The sequence below is a fragment of the Arctopsyche grandis genome, chromosome 1, assembly GCF_051622035.1.
Source record: "Arctopsyche grandis isolate Sample6627 chromosome 1, ASM5162203v2, whole genome shotgun sequence".
In the NCBI taxonomy this organism is placed as follows: Eukaryota; Metazoa; Arthropoda; class Insecta; order Trichoptera; family Hydropsychidae; genus Arctopsyche; species Arctopsyche grandis.
The window spans coordinates 33848583-33868330 of NC_135355.1; the positions used below are offsets into that span (position 1 = coordinate 33848583).

General features: G+C 32.6%; 1 protein-coding gene across 1 annotated transcript in view; it reads left to right on the plus strand.

Moving 5' to 3' along the window:
* Positions 1-18494, plus strand: part of LOC143916266 (facilitated trehalose transporter Tret1-like) — a 32291-nt gene extending 13797 nt beyond the window's left edge. The window contains exons 2-3 of the mRNA XM_077437302.1: positions 13571-13758; positions 17128-18494. Of these exons, the coding sequence (XP_077293428.1) occupies positions 13606-13758; positions 17128-18144 (1170 nt within the window). The 5' untranslated portion in view covers positions 13571-13605 and the 3' untranslated portion in view covers positions 18145-18494. The remainder of the gene's footprint in view (positions 1-13570; positions 13759-17127) is intronic.
* The last annotated feature ends 1254 nt before the right edge of the window (positions 18495-19748 follow it).

The following is a 19748-nucleotide window of genomic DNA, read 5'->3' on the forward strand; positions in this document are numbered from 1 at the left end:
TTGTCGGTTCATACAGACGAGTTATGAATAGACCTTAAACCGGTTTTGTTCGATACGTTACGGTGGCATGTACTGCTGTATAATATGAATAGATTTTGTCGGCTACTGCTTTTACATCTATGCCAAATACGTATTGCGGAACATATGAATGTGTCCATATATGTAGAATTTACCAAACGTGCAGTTCCCGGTCTGTACTGTGCCAGTATGAATAGACCTTTACTTGAACATTGAATTTCCAAGTCTGATTTTGGTATTAATCATCATCAACAATGATCCATTAATTACACTCAGCAACAAATAAAAGTTGAAAAAAAATCACGTTTTTTAGTTACCGGAGAGGAAACATTAATCTTTACAAGTTTGACCCACTAAATTCGAATATGACAATGATTTTGATTTTGACAATGACAATGATTTTGATTTTGACAATGACAATGATTTTGATTTTGACAATGACAATGATTGTTGACTTTCTCTCGTTGAAGAGATATGAGCGTTTTAAAAGATGTGTAATTTTTACAGATTTTTGGCTTTTGCAGTCTTTAATTCGAAATATAGTATTGTTGTGCCAAAAGTGAGTATTGGAATCAATAATCAGATGTTTTTTCTATTGATTGAGATTTTTTATTGCTTTGAAATACTTATGATTAATTATTTAATACTAAAAGTAAAAAATATGCTTATTTTTATTTTCCGTAATATTTCACTTATTTGGCTAATTTTCGCTCCGGTATGTTTTTTTAGTTACTCAGTTTTATTGGACAAGCCGTATTTCTATTATGTCTCGTCTCATTTTTTACATACCTCTTCTTACTTCGCCTTACGATTACTATTATTACTAACCTCTTCTTAGTTCGGAATCGATTTTGTCGTGTGACGAAGTTTGGGTTCATATCCGATCGTTTTCAAACATTGCCATTTCGCTCGGTTTGGTTATCAATATAAGTGGAAGTGACGTCCACCATAACGATGGTGAAAAATAATCGTAATAGACACGTTTGAAAATACTGCATCTTCGTTCACGGTGACGTCTATCGTCCACACTGTCGCATTTGTCCACACTGTTCTGATAGTTTTTTCATTTTTCGGCCCCCTCTCGCTATGGCAGATTGAGCACTTTGCCATACCCATGATCAAAGTTTACGGAGGGAATTGGTGATTTCTCAATTAGGTTTTATTTATATCCATTTATTCTTAGTTAGTTCAACGCTCATGTAGCCTATATTCAATACCCCGTCCATATTTCTTCAATTTTCCAACCACTTTCATATCTCATCCATTGTCACTTTAAATTATCATACCAACTGTGTTGAAATATTATCTAGCCTCCAAATTTCGCCTCCATACACCACTTTTGACAATACAAAAGTACATAATGCTTAATCCAAATGCACACGTATCCAGATCTCTTCAACTGGCTTTGGTTCAATGCGACATGTTATGCATACGTGTTTTATATGATATGTGATGATTCTGTACCATTCTTCTGGTGCAAACTGGTGGTGTGATGTGGCGCAATGCGACATGGCAGCCGGAGTGGAGCCACCGCGTGAATTATCGCCGAGCACAGGTGACCGCAACACACAAATGCACCAAACGGAACGCTCGTTCCGGCATTGTAGTCGAATGACTCATTTTTAAGTCTGGCTCAACTCAGAGTTCGACTCAAACTTCTATTGGACGTGTGGAATTGGCTGGCGGTGTGTATTGTGATGTGACAAAGAGCTGCTCTTGTTCTGCACCTTCTGCTATATGTACATATGTAGGGCTACCATGCGTACTCTTTGAAACACTAAAATACTTGTTTTAAGTTTCAAATGTTAAGTATTACTTTTTACTATATCTTCTTCGTTTTCTTTAATATCATCATATATACATATAATATCGCTATTCTGTTTGTGTGTCTGTCTGTCTGAGATAACGCTAGCCGTACTATAATAGTCGTTTCGATTCGACATACATACATATGTACGTCACAACTAAACCAATGCCAAAACGTATATATGAATACAATAACAAAAGAAAAAAGCTTCTATATGTACTGATCGCTACTAATGTTTCCTCTTGGCAGAGAATGTACCGCCATCTATTGATAATTCATTTAAATAATAAATAAATTTTTCTATTGGTGTTTATATTGTTTACAGTGTACATAGGTAGGTAGGTAATTTTTATCTTTTTTTTCGTATTAAGCAATTAAATATAAATATATTTAAAAGATATTTAAAAAAACTTCGAACACATGAGCGACGACACATTTCTTTTATTTTTTTTATTTAATAACTTAATATGCCAACACCCATGCGATGAGATGTCATCGGGTACAACACTAGTTATCTAATATTGAGTATACCGGGGGAATATGTATGTATATTTAAGTTCTTGCAGAATGTTAGTTCTAGCCTTTCAACTTTTTCTCCCAAAATCCTATTTATATTTACCGTTTAGATAAATCCCTACTTAAATCTCAAATAAGGCTTCTTTACTTTCGATAATCTTTTCAAATAAATACGACTTCTATATATTTATATATATATATATATATATATATATATATATATATATATATATATATATATATATATATATATATATATATATATACATATATATATATATATATATATATACATATATATATATATATATATATATATATATATATATATATATATATATATATATATTTTGGTAATTTTGGAAGAGCAAATTTTTACATGTGGGATTTTAAAACACATAACTTTCCAGTTTGTTTGGTTCAAATCAATTTTTAACCCCCTTTAATCAATTTTATTGAAATTTTGCCTACTATGCATAGTTTGATGACAGTATACATAATATTCAATCGACATAATATTGAATTGGCCCTTTGCAATAAATTTACTTTAAATTGTTAGCTAGAATTGATAGAGAGATGACTACGTTGGATAAACGTTATCTGTTTACTTGGTTTCCATATCAATTAATCAATATTTACATTATATATGTATACACATTTTACCTCAAGTAGAGGGTTCTTTACTCTTGATAATCCTTTTATTCAAAGACAACTCCTATACACGTACTCTTAGTTTTATTATTACAAACATTTCTATCGAGGTGGTACGAAAGGCATAATCCCAAGGCGATACATATGGTTCGACTATTTTTTGTTTATAATAAGTATTAAAAATTTCATATATTGCAGTGACAAATAAATAAATATGTAGGTAGCATATGTATTTATTGGATCCGTTGCAACAATTAAGCTACATACAGTGGTTAACATGTAATGCTTTCGATTGTGTAGTCATGACTTCTATTCCTGGCATTGATGCTGGCCAAATCTTGAATATGTGACTCCAAGGATATGTGAATATGTGACTCCATTCGTTTCCTTTCACAGTTTGCCAATTTATCTGATTTCATTGGAAACGGTTCCAAAAAATTGGCTATCCTGTTCTAGTTCTCGCAAAAATTTGAATTTACAGCATCCTATAACTTGTTACATTTAAATGCTGCAAACATTTGTCCATAGATGTCTCCATGATAATTGTAATGTTTGATGATCAATGTTTGTAATTAGCCATGAGTAATACTTACGTACAATGTTGACCATATAATGTATGTATGTTTAAATAAAATAGACAAGATAAATCGAAAAATACTAGCAGAAGACGGTCGATCTGTGTTTAAATAACTAACAAGATCTTGCCAGCAGTTTATTTGGCCGGGACTTAAACCCACGACCTCTCTACTGGTAAACAATAGCTCTTCCAGAGAACTACGCTGTTGCTTTTATGTATTGTACGTTTATATATGTAAATATCTCGAGCTGTATAAAACTTTTCCTGTTTGAGAAATAAAAAAATGTTTCACTCCTTATTCAATATTTAGTCAAGATTTTCAACATCCTAATCAAATCATAGAGTGCTTATCTCATTTGCTCGGAAATAGACCTACAGAAGTCTCCTAGCTTTTCCTACCGATAACATTTTTTCTTACATCAATTTCAAACCAGCAATTTTTAAAATTTCTTAAATTTTGAGCTTTTACAGGTAAGGTAGCCCTGCCAATGCACATCCCGTCGACTCGTATAATGTTTGTGTCGACTATTTGAGAGCCATTATTGATTCTTTCGGCGAAACGTGGCACTGCATTCCGACACGTTTCGAGTTTTGTCACAATAAGAGAAATATCTCAGAACTACGAATCGCTTCTTTCCGGGATTTTTCGATTGTTCGAGAATGCTTTTCGAGCTACAAACGATACAAATAAAATGCTGTAGGCACGCGCTTTACTCAAACATAACTTTGTCCCCCAGATATACTACATACATAGTTTCATTCCTTGTATTTTATTTCAATATTCTGGATAAGCTATGTCTTCATCGTCCCGATTTAAACACCGAAGTTCTGAAGTTCAGAAATTTACAATATAAATATATCACTACGTCAAACTCATTGAAATAACATAATATGTACATATGTTAAGTTCATTGTCACACATGCATACATTCAATAGAAATATTGATGGATATTTATTATCTCAATATCTATTAGAATGAGTTGCATAATATAGGTATAGATTAAGTTGGGAGAATTTTTTATGGAAACAAATACGTGATTTATTAGGATCATTAACATCATTAAACCTTTTTAGCACCTATGAAGATATAGATCTATGCTTAGCATGTAATGCTTTCAATTTTTTAGTCACGGGTTCTATCCCTGGCGTTTGCCACTGGCTAGATCTTGGATATGTGACTCCATGATCGATCGTTTCCTATCAGTTTGTTAATTTATCTTAATATTTCATTAAAAGGGTTCCAACAAATTAGCTATCTCTCTCGGAAAAATTCAATTTATTCAACATCTGATTTGTATAAATGCTGCAAAGTTTGTTCATTCTGTATCGATTTTTTATTTTTAGAATTAGAATTTTTTTCTGTACAATGTTTGACCATAGATATCGTGTTTAATATAAATGTATAATTAATAATTATCTATATATAATTAATAATTCTAATCTGTATATCACACTCGTCGCGTTCGAGCATGATTGATTAAATAAAAATAAAATATTCAAACTTCTCAAGCCTAAGATTTGATCGATGTGAAGCTAATAAAAAGCTTGTAATAAGCTCCATTTGGCTGTTGGCACAGCACAGACTGGCAACAGCACGTACACAGCAGTACGAAAAGTATTCTTTAGTAAGTTCTACCATATGGACACATTTATATGTTCCGTAATATGTACATATGTATGTGGAGTACACGAAACAACAGTAGTCGATATGATCTATTCGTATTATACAGCAGTAGATGTCACCGCAACGTATTAAGCAAACCCGGTTTTCTTTGGTCACTGTCAAAGTATTCACGCACGACGTGACGTTATAGTGGCGAGTGCACGCGTACTAACGAAAGTGCGCATATGAATATTTTCAGAAACGTCATATTGTGACAATATTGACTCGACGATACGACGCAAGCAATATTTCGCCATATCGTCGATCTCTGTAATGTATATGTAAGCCCATATTTCTTTGCACTCGGCCAAAACAAATCTGAACGTGCCGAAACATGTACTGCGGTATAGTAAGAATATAATAAATCTTTTCCGTGCGCTACTGTGCCATGCTGTCGCCATGCAATGCTGAATAGTATGATACAGGTTTAACCATCAGGTTTAACCAGCGGCGTGGACTAGTGGTCAGCATATTATGCTTTCGAGCAGGGTGGTCACGGGTTCGAATCCCGCTGCTGACCAGACCTTTGTTTGTGTCTCCAGGTCGATCGTTTCTTATCGGAGTTTGCTAATTTTTCTGATTTTCATTGAAACGGTTTCTGTAAAATTGGCTTCTCCTTTCTATATCTCTTGCTTTTGTGGATGTTTGTATGAATTCGCCGGTTCGGTGATCATTGGTCACAAAAGTCACTAAAATCTCTATAACGGAACATCTGAAAGCCGAAAAGTCCATCATACTAACGAAAATTCGAGTGCCAAATATTCCGCATTCGCGGTTTTCATAGCAAAAATTGTCTTTGTGACCACCGCAATGTGACTAATAATCCAATTACTGAATTCGCATTGTATAAAAAATGCTCATGTATATTAATTGATTGTTTAAGTGCACTCGTCACTTTGAAGCGATCTGTAAAGGCGAGTGTTCATGTTCTATGAAATACAGTTTATCCAGTATTGTGTATATAATTTCCTAAAATGAATAGAAATCAAAGATAAGGGAAAAACCAGAATTATGTATTTATTATATATTTAAACTTTGATCAAATCAGAATATGACCACCGATTAAGACATGACAAACCTATTCAGCGACTATAGAAATTTGAGAAAAAAAATTTCGACCTCATTATGAATCGAATACTGAGCCGTCACGTTAGGTCCAATGCCCCTGCTGATTTAGTCGCATCTCGTCTTGTCCAAACAATGCATTAATTTAATTGGACAGAGCCGAGCTGGAATTGATGATATATATGCTCGTTCTAGTCTTCGGCTAATTTATCGGTCATATTACCACGGATTTTACTGCCTCAACAGTATTTTATTTGGACTTCATTATTCGGGGGCTTCCTCCTCACGCGCCACTGCGATAAATAATGTTAACGACTTTGGAAATAACTTCTTATTTACCCCCGTGTACAGTTATCTCGCCGGTCTCGGTACACTTAAAAATGCACCCGCGGTGAAGGAAAAAAGAAATAAGAAACTCGTGGAAGCTGACGAGGGTCCCACTCTAATGTTTAGATTAGGTAAATTAAGCTTTATCGCTCGCGTCTGGTTTATTATTGGATTATATACGAAACCATCTGATACATGTGTATGTACGATGATGGCCACTTGGTTACAGAGCGGCTTCCCTTTGAACCTGCGTACTTAATAACAATAACATTACAATTTTATAAGCAAATCATCATAAATAATCTAAAGTAGGCCTGAATCTTAACGCCGCAACTAGTGTTGTAAAATTCTCGGTAATAATCTTTTGGAGAATATTCAGGGAATATTCTCGAGAATTTTCGAGAATATTCTTTTTTAGAGCATCTGGAAGGCTCTTATACTATTCCGTTGCAATTTCAAAAAATGGGTAAATTTATGTGAACGGTAAGATGAGGGAAGACACGAATAAAGTTAATTAACTAATGCAAAAACCTAATTAATAATAATTTTTAACATTTTGCATTTCATATGTACAGAGAGAGGGTGAGGGTGAAATGTGACTTTTGAGCAGTTGGCAAAACACAACAGAAATGTTACGCCTATTATGCGTACGCACCAAGCCAACGAACGGCCCACATGCCAACTTTTAAAACCAGTAGCGTACAAAATATCAAAATAAAAATTAAATTTAAAAATTGAAATTAAATATCAAAATTAAAACTATTATTATTATATTAAAATTAAATTCAAGTATCAAAATAAAATTATAATAATTATATTAATATTAAAATAAAATATTGGAAGTTAAAACAGAACATGCACAATTTAAATAAATTTTCGAGATTGACCTAAAATTAGATCATCAACAATCACATACAGGTAGTCCTCGACTTAAGATGTTTTGACTTACGAAGATACACACTAAGATCGAAAAAAAATCAAAGAATTATTATTTTTATTTCCCCGTAAAGCAGCGGTTTCCAAACTTTATGCGACTACGCCTCCCTAAAAAAAATTTTTTTTTCCGCGCCTCCCTACCTTTTATTGTTTAATATATATAATAATATATGTAGACACGTTTTAAATAATAAACCTTTATTTAAAAAAAATACTGAACACTACAATAGACAGAATAATAAAAAGGTTTTGCTATAACATAAATTTATACGAACACGTATATTTATTTTTATATTAAATTACTAATTAAACTACATCTAACACATCAAATTAATGCGAAGGATGTTGTTGTTTATTGGCACAAAGTTTATCAATTCTTGGGGGCAATATGGAGAGTGCCACTCGTAACTCCTTTTCGACTATTAACCTGGCTCGATATTTGGTTTTCATTGCAGCTGGTGCCGAAAAGCCCGTTTCGCATAAATAAGACGTTACAAACGGTAAAAGCATTTGCATTGCTTTGCAATACAAAGATTCATACTCTCCACTAAGATTCATCCATAATTTAATTATGATTTAATTTTGAAACTTTTGTTTTAGTGAGCTATAGCATGATAATTCTATCAATTTTTCTTTTTCGTTGGTTGTCAGCTTGAATTGGTCTTCTTCATTGTAGTTAAATGGATTCTGTATCCACAAAAACTTTGAGAAATCAAGGTCTTTGAAATAATTGGAAAAATGCAGCACTATACCATCAAAGTAGTCAGTAAAAAGATTTTTACTTGCTTCAATATTGACTGTGACCCAGAAATCTTTGGAAAGTGAAAACATATCCAACTCATTCTTTTGTAAATTTGATTTCCATAACTTCAACTATTTAATGAAAGCTTTTACTTTGTCTTTTTGAACAAGTGGGTGTATTTGTGATCACTGCATAGATTTATTTAAACCACTCAATGTGTATATAAAAATGAAAGAAAAATAAAAATTTATATATTCATGAATTGAATTTTTACTTTTAAGCTACGATATAAAGTTTTATTTATTTGTAGATATTATGGTATGAAAATGATTTTTTTATTAAAACGTTTTGGCGCCTCCCCTGGCAATAGTCCGCGCCTCCCCAGGGAGGCGCGCCTCCCAGTTTGGAAACCGCTGCCGTAAAGCACAGTTACTGAGAATATTTCATGTATTAGTATGGGTGATCCAACGATTTTTGCTAACCTGGAGTGTTGTCGGTCACATCAAACGGATTTTTTTATTCTTCAATTGTTTCTCTCGTTGAAATAAATCAAGTAATTAAATCATTTCAGAGGTAAAATTTATCGGATAATGTGTGATTATTAATTTTATTTCGACGAAAGAAAAAAAACCCTTTGACAAATCACCGACATCCGACACCGCGTTTTTTATGAATTGTTTTTTTTTATCGATCATCGACGGTCGAAATACAGTAACATATCGTTTAAGAAATAATAACAAGATGAAATTATAATATTTCTCTGGTTTTAAATGCGTATCGTCGTAATTCAAAACATTGTTGTAATTCAAAACATCAACGATGATCTAATCTTAGCTCAATCTCGCTCTTTAGCTTAATTTTGATATTTAATTTCAATATCTTAATTTAATTTTTATTTCAATATTTTGTACGCTACTGGTTTTATCCTGCTGGTTAAAAAGTTGGCCCAAAATCGTCGTTGGTTTAGTCTGTAAGCACCATTAAAAGATTTAACATATGTAGATCTGAAAGCAAAAAAAAACCAACTGACATTTTAGTGTTATTGGTAACTCGCATTGTTTATTTACCAATTTTTATCGTTTCTAAACTTAATAAGTTTACGATTTCATATTATGTAATGTGTTTTTAAAGTACGCACTGGTGTGAAATAACAATTAAAATACCCAAAGTCATATAAAATCTGTGCTAAAAAATTTCGTCGAAAACTTTGAAAGTAAATTGATAAATTCGTGTGAACGTTAAATATGAGGGAGGAAATGAATAAAATATTTTTTTACGATCTTGTGTGTTAAGTTTAAAATAATGATTAAATCAAGAAAAAAGAACATTCTCGGCGAATAACGAGAATATTCCCGTTCTACGAGAATATTCTCGACTTACAAGACTAGCCGCAACTAATTTTATACAGATATCTATCTAATTCCATATATGGGATTCATTCCAACTAAATTCTTTTTGAATTCCATATCTGGGATTCTTTCCTTTTTCGCTAAATCTTTATCGATCTGGATCGTCTCGCTGAACCAGTGATTCTGTGTTAATAAGTATTTTAGCGACTTTTCCTCATGCGTTCTGAGAACATGCATTTCAATGAATATTTTGTTATATTCATATTTATTACATGTTTTTTCATATCTAAGGACTTGATATTATCTATATGTATAGTAAATTCAATTTGAATCCAAAACCGATCCTATGGCAGCATTTTTTTTATTTTTACTGTCCCAATGGATATTTGACTTCCATTGTGAAATCTCTCTTTGAAAATTTTAAGGACATGCTCCCAAGCCCGTTTAAATGAGATATTTTATCTCTTTTTCTAAAACTTGGAGCTTACCTTAAAGCTTTAAAATTTAGTGTATGTGAATCTTTGTGATAATTTTTTTTGTGATCATGCGAAAATTCAAACTCGAGATCTTGATTGATTCGAACTCAGAATCTATCACTGATCACGCTGTCATGATCTAGAAAAAATGTATGTGTGTCCGTGTATTTTGGAGATTTTTTTTTCGTTGTCATCTTCTTATTACCATAATTGCAAATTTTATCAGTAAATAAGTTAAAAATCACTACCGGAAACATTTTCTTTGTAACTGGCATTGAACTTTACAGGTGGACTTCTTTGAAGATTATTCAAAAATATTTTTATTGTTATTCCCGTCATTACAAAATGTCAAATTACATATGATATTTGTTTACTTGGCAAAATTGATATTTTGGCAATGCGTATGAAATGTTCATGAATCACGAGTATTTCGAGAATTCACCAAAACGGTCAGGAAGTGTGGGAGTGTTTCAAAAAGAAAACTTTAAAGCTTTCAAATACACTTTCTTTGTGGCAACAACCGGTCAATCACATCTCCCACCGATAAAAATCACTTTTATACCATAAAAGATTTTTTGTCGATTACGATTCGTATAATGAAAATACTAAGAACGGATTTATCACGATTCATTGAAAGTTTATTCATACGACATTAACAAATAAATCGAAGGTCGAATTCGACGTATAAATATTCAATCATAACAGCAATTCCAATCGGAAAATAAAATAAAACCCATTCAATTTCGCTTAGTATGAAATAATATTGTCGGTGGTCAATCAATAGATTAAATTTAAAATTCAAATCAAATCGAGCGAAAAGCGTGCCTTTGATGTGTTCAACGACCTATTTATTTAATAGGCAACATTGGTTTTATTAATTAGTATTGAAAGTGCATATAATATCATTTAATAAATATTATTTCAAACTACTGTGTATATATGTATGGTATACCTCATACGAACTGTAGCTCCAAATGTGTTGCACAAATATATACATAGATAAACATATTATTAATAAAAACACAATGATTTTTGTTTTAAATCAATAGAAATAGGCTTTTGAAAGTAGAAGTGCCCTTTGTGGGTGCCCCAACTTTTCCAATGGGACGTATTGGTAACACATTTTATATACAAATTTATTAACATCCAAAGGCTAGCGGAAATATAACAAACAACGTTTTCTTCTTCCACTATCAACCCAAATGAGTGCTTGGAACATGATTTTTTTTAACTAGCCAAAGGGAGAATGTTGGCTCTCGCCGTTCATAAATCATATTCACGGCTAATATAAGATGTCCATTGATTTGATACTAATAACACTGTTCGACACGAAAAATGGTTCAGAGACGAGATATGACTTTTCTTATAGATATATGCCCAGTCAACACGAATCTGGTAATAAAAAATGTTGATTGGCTCGAGATTCGAAGATATACATACATATGTGTTTTTTAAATCGCGTGATTTTTCTATATCTTGGTATTGTTCGGTCGATGTCTCGAAATCTGTCATTTCCTGTTAAAAATGAATATTGGAATCTATAGTCGGGTTTTCATCTTTCATTTGTAGTACTTTTCAGCTTTCAAATCTCTCTAAGTAGTCAACCAGTTGAAATCAAAAGTCAAAAGTATGTCGAATCGAAACAACTATTATAGTACGGCGAGCGTTATCTCAGACAGAAAAACAGAATAGCGATATTATATATATGATAATAATTATATTAAAAAAAATACGCGGTTCTAGTTTAATATATACATATATGAAAAATATTACTAAACTGACAAGATTTCAATATAAATTTTTATGACTTCGTTAATGATTAAACTCCTAGCTTCATTTCAGAGACATAAGCTTACTTCAATGTTAGCTAAACCCCGTATGTTGCTAAGATATCAATGCGACCTGAAGAGTGGAAGTGGTTTAAAATCAAATCACAATTTTTTGACGGGCAGAAATGTCACTGAACTACATAACAGAGTGAAGCTTGCAAAAATCAATTTTTTTCACCTTAAAAGGAATTATGAGTGTAATTTATATGATTTTGCAAACAACGTGTTCGTTTGAGCCGTAAGTAAATAGCTTGATCTGCTTATAAAAAATAAAATAAAACACATTTTGAAGACTTTATATTCGTATTTTCAGCACGATCGCAATACACGCAAGTGCCTTTATTCATACAGTATTTGGATATCAAAATGAAAAATATGCCAAACAAAAAAAAAAAAAAAACAAAACGGTGGATGAATATTTCGAGCTCGTAACTAATATCACAGTTTGAATACCTGAAAGGTTGCACGTGGAATTATTAAATTAAATTCTCGGTACTAAGGTTACGTGTCGTCACGTAACGTCACTCTTCGGCGAATTTGCCAACGTTAATCGTTTTCGTTTAACTTAAACGTCATCGCCTTAAGACAATTCTTCGTCAATCAGCCTTGAACTACATTTTGGCGCGTTGAATTTTCACGAATTTTCCGTAGTCACAACAAGAGGGGTCGCCGACATAATTGCGAGACGTTTGCACCTGAACATGTTTCTTGAAGTGTTGCCAGATGTCTCGTTACGCGCTTCCATGTTTACGTTTATTTTTCCGACTTGTATTATTATTTTTTTAAAGCAACTCTCAAAATACTACATCGTGACATTCACCTTTTGTGCGTTTTGATATCGCCGCTTGCGTAATTCCGCATTTTCACCGTACAAACACCGTTTGAAAGGCTCGATCTTAGTCTCAACTAATGTCGATGTAAGGGTCATAAAAGCCGATACAGTTTTAATTGAAACATGCGGATATAATTCATGAGAGCGTGTGACAGGCGTAGACATTGCATATTGAATGAACCAAATCTGGGTTATCGATAACGACATGTTATTCCGCACTTTTAATGAGTTTTTTTTTCACAGTAGATTCAAATCGCAGATTAAACTTGTCCTACGTTCGAATGGTTTTCTCCTAAGCCGCTTAAAGGTAACAAATTGTTTTGCTCTCGTGAGTGATACTCCATTATTATTGTGGGTTGCGCAATACGTGAACGAAAATTCAATTCGAAATTTCTATGATGAATATTAAATATTATACGCTTGTAATTGTTTAATGATTGAAAAGCTTTCAGTGCTCGCCATTTGCATAAGTCTTAGGTATATAGTCTATTAGCATTTTGCTGTGTAAAGCTGTTTCGAGTGCCGTATAAGTTGATGAATTACAGAGCGACCCATTGTTAACGAAATTTCTATAATGTATACGCACCATAAAACGTACATATGAATACCAAGTACCCTTAGAAATACAGAAAATATAATTTCACACACTCTGAAGATAACCAGAAATAAATCTTCGTAATAAACTTATTATCGAAGAAGATCTTAAGAGTTCCAAATAAAATTTTGTTTCAGTCTAAATTTTATCATACATGAATTCATAAGAATTTTTTCGGACTTGCAGGTGCATTATTTGGTGGCATTCTTGGCGGAGTGGCGATGAAGATGGGAAGAAGAAAAGTTTTACTCTTTATATCCCTGCCATTCGGAATGAGTTGGTTGATGACAGCTTTTGCAGATTCCGTCATGTTGCTGTACGTCACTTCCTTGACTGCAGGATTCCTCACAGCAATTGTCACTATGGTCACACAGGTAAACACATTTTTAAATAGATTTTCGCCAATTACGTTCTTGGCTTTTGAACACTTCCTTTGCCCATTTATTTAGTACTACTATCTTTATTTATACTCTACATATCTTAACCTGCCACCCATGTCTTCCCCTTTCGACCGCTCTTCGTTGTTCGACGCATTTATCTATTCCGAAGCACTTCATTCCAGATCTTATTTCCTCCCATTTGCAAGAAGTCATGCTTACAACCTGACCTACATACATACATAGTTACGCTATAAATAAGCATCAACTACTTATAGTATATACATTCAATATACATATCTATCTTTGTAAGTGGTTCTTATTTTTTATAATATTTTATTATTTTATTTAAAACTAGTAGCCTGTGTGCACAAACATGGGCACTCCATTTAATCGGCCGACATAAAAAAAATAATAAATTAAAAATAGCAATGTTTTTTTATTAAAAAAAAAAATTAATATATTTTAAATATTATTATTATATGCCGCGTCTCTATCCACGATTCCAAGGATAGAAAGAGAGACGGAGCATGGTGAGTGAATACTTCGTACAGTGACATTCGCAAAGCTCACACTATGCCGCGTCTCTTTCCATGATATACGATTCCAAGGGGAGAAAGAGAGACGGAGCATGTAAATGCACATTCACACGCACTCCACACGCATGTTTATACGCATTGGGTTATAATTATATGTATACAATACCTACGAAAGAAAAAAAATACCTCATACGTAATTTAACTTAGTTGATAAAATCACTGCGTAGTGCACTAGTATTGTATACCAGTAGAGAGGTCGTGGGTTGAAGTCCCGGCTAAATACGCTGCTGGCGAAATTTTGTGGTTATTAAAAATACAGATCGACCGTCTCCTATAAGAATTTTCCGATTTTTCTAGCTTAATTGTTGTGACGGATCCAATAAATCGGTATCCTTCTCCTCAATTTCTTGGAAATTTGAGGTATTAGCATCTTGAATTTGTTGAATCTTATAAAAAATATGCTACCTACATAACGTATTCCTGTTTTGCTTCAAAATTGTTAATACTTATGTAGAAAAAGAAAAAATATAACCATAATTCCTGTTTATAGAGATCTTGCTCTTATTTAAACAATATTCATTATTTTTACTGTTTATTTTTTGTTTTAAATTTGTATTATGTATTTAATCATTTTTCTTAATATCAAATATGTAAATTCATATATCCCATATCTACCATTCAATGCTTTTTCTCTTTGTTTTTTTTTTTCATTGTTGTCATTATTTTTTTAAAACTATTGTGTCAATATTATTTACGTTATAATGCTGTTTTTTTCTGTTTTTATAATAAATAAACAAATATATGTAGCCTTGTGGTAATTCCTGGCATGGCAAATATCATGTACATATATACATATTTTTTAATGTAATATAAAATAAATTTAAAAAATATCACTGAAGTTCTCATTAAGATATAGTGTAGAATTTCAAAGAAACAAAAATACTGTTTTCGATCTCTTTCATTTAAGATAATTTAATTTCTTTTCATTTGTGTTAGCATCTTATATGGCGAGCTCTAGAAAAAGCATTCTGAAAAAGTAAAGTAATCGAATAAAATGAAAAATATAAAACGAAACCGAAACAGAGCTGAGTTTTTCCAAGGAATTCGTTAAATTAAATTAAATTTCTCTTATTTCTACTAAGAGGTATATTTTCAGTTCAAAAATTTATAAACATGTTTTATAGTAACGTTGATACTTTTTTTTCTAAAGAATTGTAAATAAACTTCTAATTGTCAAGCAGAAAATGTTGAAATAGTCATACATAATTATATATTATCACTATTTGAATAATAATTAATAAATACTGATTATATTTACACTATACACTTTAAAAAATTTAATGGGTACAGATTTTAATATTCACTGGTCTAAACGCATCTGACGAATCGAACTAAGGGACAAATTTAGATGATTTATGTATGTACGCGGCTCGCGACTGTCCCAACGTTTAAATTTATCTCGTTAGAAATTTATCTTGTTTTATATCTGTGAAGGTACATACATACCTACGTATCTGGTTAATTTATGTTAATAGCGCGTATAATATCCAATTTATTTTGACCGCGTGGTTAAAATGTCATATCGAGAATATTGAAACTTGATACTAGAACATAAATCTTTCGAAAACGGAACAACCTCATATTCAAAACGGTAAATGATACTCTAAATCGATCAAATACAAAACACAGCAAACAGCATTTGTACACATGTATTTAACCCTTTGAGTGCTCACGTATTTTCTGTTGAAAGCCCGCCACGCTGAAAATTTCGCCAACATTTCCAACTAGAATTATTTAGAAATCCAATAGTAAAGCAGCTATACAAATTGTAGCTAATTCAAACAAACCCTAGATCACTACCTTACATAACTACCGCCGAGGATTTCGAGTTTTGTAAAAGTGTGTTTAGACTCTCTAATATAAATTGCAACAATATATTTTATTTTTATTTTTAAATGCTTTTTATTATTACGAAATTATGTTCCCAATACATCTTATATATATTTTAATAGCTACCGATCTACTGATCATTTTCTATTTTACCATTTAATTTAATTTGGTTAGTAATCATAGTATTATATTATTCTAATGTTAATATACAGCATAATAGGAAAAAGAGCTCAAAAACCTATTTACAATATAAAATAAACAAAAGGAGTCTATTAATGAATGTATTGTTCCAAAACCAGTTCCATCTTCTTCATTGTTGTTAAAATGTAATGCTCACAATCTAAATGCCAAGCCACAATCTAAAATACTCGGCAGTTAGGGATTTCCATCGAGAAATTCTGCTATGGTTATAAATTCAGAAATTCCGGTGTAAACTAGTCTTTATAAACATTGACACAGATCACACGACCCATGTTCAATTCATTTTTTTTCAATGCTACCTGGAAAGGCTTAGCGGGTAGTATTCTTGTTTATTTTTTACATACTCAAAAAACAACGCCTATCGGCGTATTTCAGGCTTGTGGTATGGACTTGTTGGCAAAACGCCGATCGGCGTTGGTCAGCATTCAAAAGGTTGAATAAATAAATTCTGCTACGGTTATAAATTCAGAAACACCAGTGTAAACGAGTCTTTATAAACGTTGACAAATGAATGACACGGATTACACGACATATGTTTAATGAATTTTTTGTTCAATGCTACCTGGAAAGGGTTAGCAGGTAGTATTCTTGTTTATTTTTTACATACTCAAAAAACAACGCCTATCGGAGTTTTTCAGGCCCATGGACATGTTGGCAAAACTCCGATTGGCGTTGGTCAGCATTCAAAGTGTTAATACGAAAGTAATTAAATGTTTTTTTTTCTCTTATTCCACAGGTGTATATAAGTGAAATAACATTGCCCGAAGTCAGAGGGAGACTATCATCTTTATCAAAAATTTTAAACCAAATCGGAATACTGATCAGTTTCTCCGTTGGAGCGTACCTGAACTGGCAGAAGCTTGCACTGGTGGTTGCAATAGCACCTACTCTGCTATTCATTGCCGTGATAAAACTTCCAGAAACTCCCAGCTTCCTACTCCTGAAAGGCAAAGACGAAGAGGCTGCCGAGTCTTTGCAGTGGCTGCGAGGTCCAGACACAGACACCAGACAAGAACTAGCCACCATAAGAACGAACATCTTAGCCAGTAAGCAGTTCAGTGACACGGACAGGCACCCGATCAAAGTTTTGCTATCCAAGAGGCTGATGGGTCCCGTTTTGATAACGTGCGGACTAATGCTGTTCCAGAGGTTTTCTGGAGCTCACGCTTTCAACTTTTATGCAGTCTCTACGTTTGCGAAAGCTTTCGGATCCGTCAGTCCTCACATAGGTGCCATAGTTATGAGCACATTGCAAATGTTCGCCTCTTGCTTGTCCGGATTGCTCATCGACAAGATAGGTAGATTGCCCCTGCTGTTGTGCAGTGGTGTTATGATGTCGTTGGCCCTCGCAGGTTTTGGGTCTTACATCTATTACTTGAATCTGGTCAAAATGAACCATGGTGTCGTTCCGGGAGATTGGATACCTATGTTGTGCGTTGTGGTCTTCACTGTTGCCTTTTCGCTTGGAATCAGTCCTATATCGTGGTTGTTGATCGGCGAGTTGTTCCCACTCGAATACAGAAGCTTGGGCAGCTCGTTGGCCACTACTTTCAGTTACTTATGTGCCTTCATCGGGGTGAAGACTTTCGTTGACTTTCAAGAAGCACTTGGACTCGATGGTACTTTCTGGTTGTATTCGGCCATCTCCATTCTGGGTCTGTGCTTCGTTGTCGTGTGCGTCCCAGAAACGAAAGGTAGGAAAATGGACGAGATGGATCCGAAATATATAGAATCTCTATGCATCAATAGATGAATTGAATGTGTATCGAATAAGAGTAAGGACTTAACTGTGCATTTTATAGTAATTTATTTTTATAATATAGTTAGCTCGAATCAGAGATGTACTTATGGAAAACACCTGTTATTATTATAATGATTAAAGTATATATTCTCATATTGCCAAATTTTAAAGTGCAAACAGATATATTTATACATATCTTGAACTATATATTTCGAGATATAGAAGTTTATCGATGTTGCAATTTATATACATACATGGTGCGATCGTCCAAATGAAGAAAGTGTGTACATATATATTGAAATGTTGTAAATTAAATTAGTATTTATATGCATGTGTATGTTGAAAGTATGAATCTGAAGTAGAATATTAAAAAAAAACATAGAGAAGACTGAAAGATGAATATGAAACGATGCGAAAACGTTGATGAAGCCGTCCATGTTGCTTGTTAAAAAATTTACAAAGGAATGTTTCGCACTTTTCTTAAGAAACGAAGAGTATTAAGGCTTCACAACTCTTGTAAATAATTGTTTCACTTAATTAGTGTTTATATTTATTTCTTAATTGACTGAAAAATTGCTAATTAATATTTGCATATTAACAATATTTCTTCTCCGTTTACACGTTCGCGTGTAAACTTTTTCTTAACAATATTCAAATCTGTGATTTTCTTACATACTCATATTGTATTATATTTATAACTCTATAATATTTATATATGAAGATTAAAAACTAATACAAAAAATTATTTATATGAAAATATGTTACTTAATTTTGTACCCAATTTAAAAGATATATATGTATGTATGTATAGTATATTTTCCATAAAATTCTTCATATAAAATAGTAAAGAAAATTTTTTGAATATTTTTAAACTGTGATTCTCTTGTATATATTTAAAAAAAAAGTGAAATTGAATACTTTATGTATATTCAACAATTCGATCATTTATCTGTTACTTAATTTTCTATCCAATTTTTGAAAATTAGTATATTTTGTAAAATTCTTCGTATATGCTAATAAAATAAAAGCATTAATTTTCGAATTAAACATTTACTTAATTCGCCCAAGTTCCTTCCAAATCCTTCAAAACAAATATAATGTAATTATTAAGACGCGGAGGAAAGACTTTCAAACGAAGAACCGCCGGCTATTTAATCCTATTATCGGAATCTGATTTTGAATATTTCCACTCGCAAACTTAATCATAGCTCTATTTTCGCTAATAATGAGAAGAAATTGAGAGGTTTGACCTCTACTGCCGAAAGTTCAAAACTTTCATCCAGCGCGAAATAATATAATTAAAACGTGTCGAATAATATCATAATTAAATTTTAATTAATCAAATATCGAAAGATTTTCGATATAAAAGTGTATGCGGAGAATACCGAGACAAAAATGTAAAATTTTAGCTTGGATGATGGCTAATTTAATTTCGCATGCAAACAGCTCACGAAATTGCCTATAGCCATTTCGTTCAATTTTCAAATAACTTCATCGCGCAAGCTTTTGTTCCCACGACAGAAACATCGTAATACAATCAGCCGTTTGACCCTTTCAGCGCCATGGATTTTAAAGCTTAAATACATTATGAACGTAATTAAATATTACATTATTCG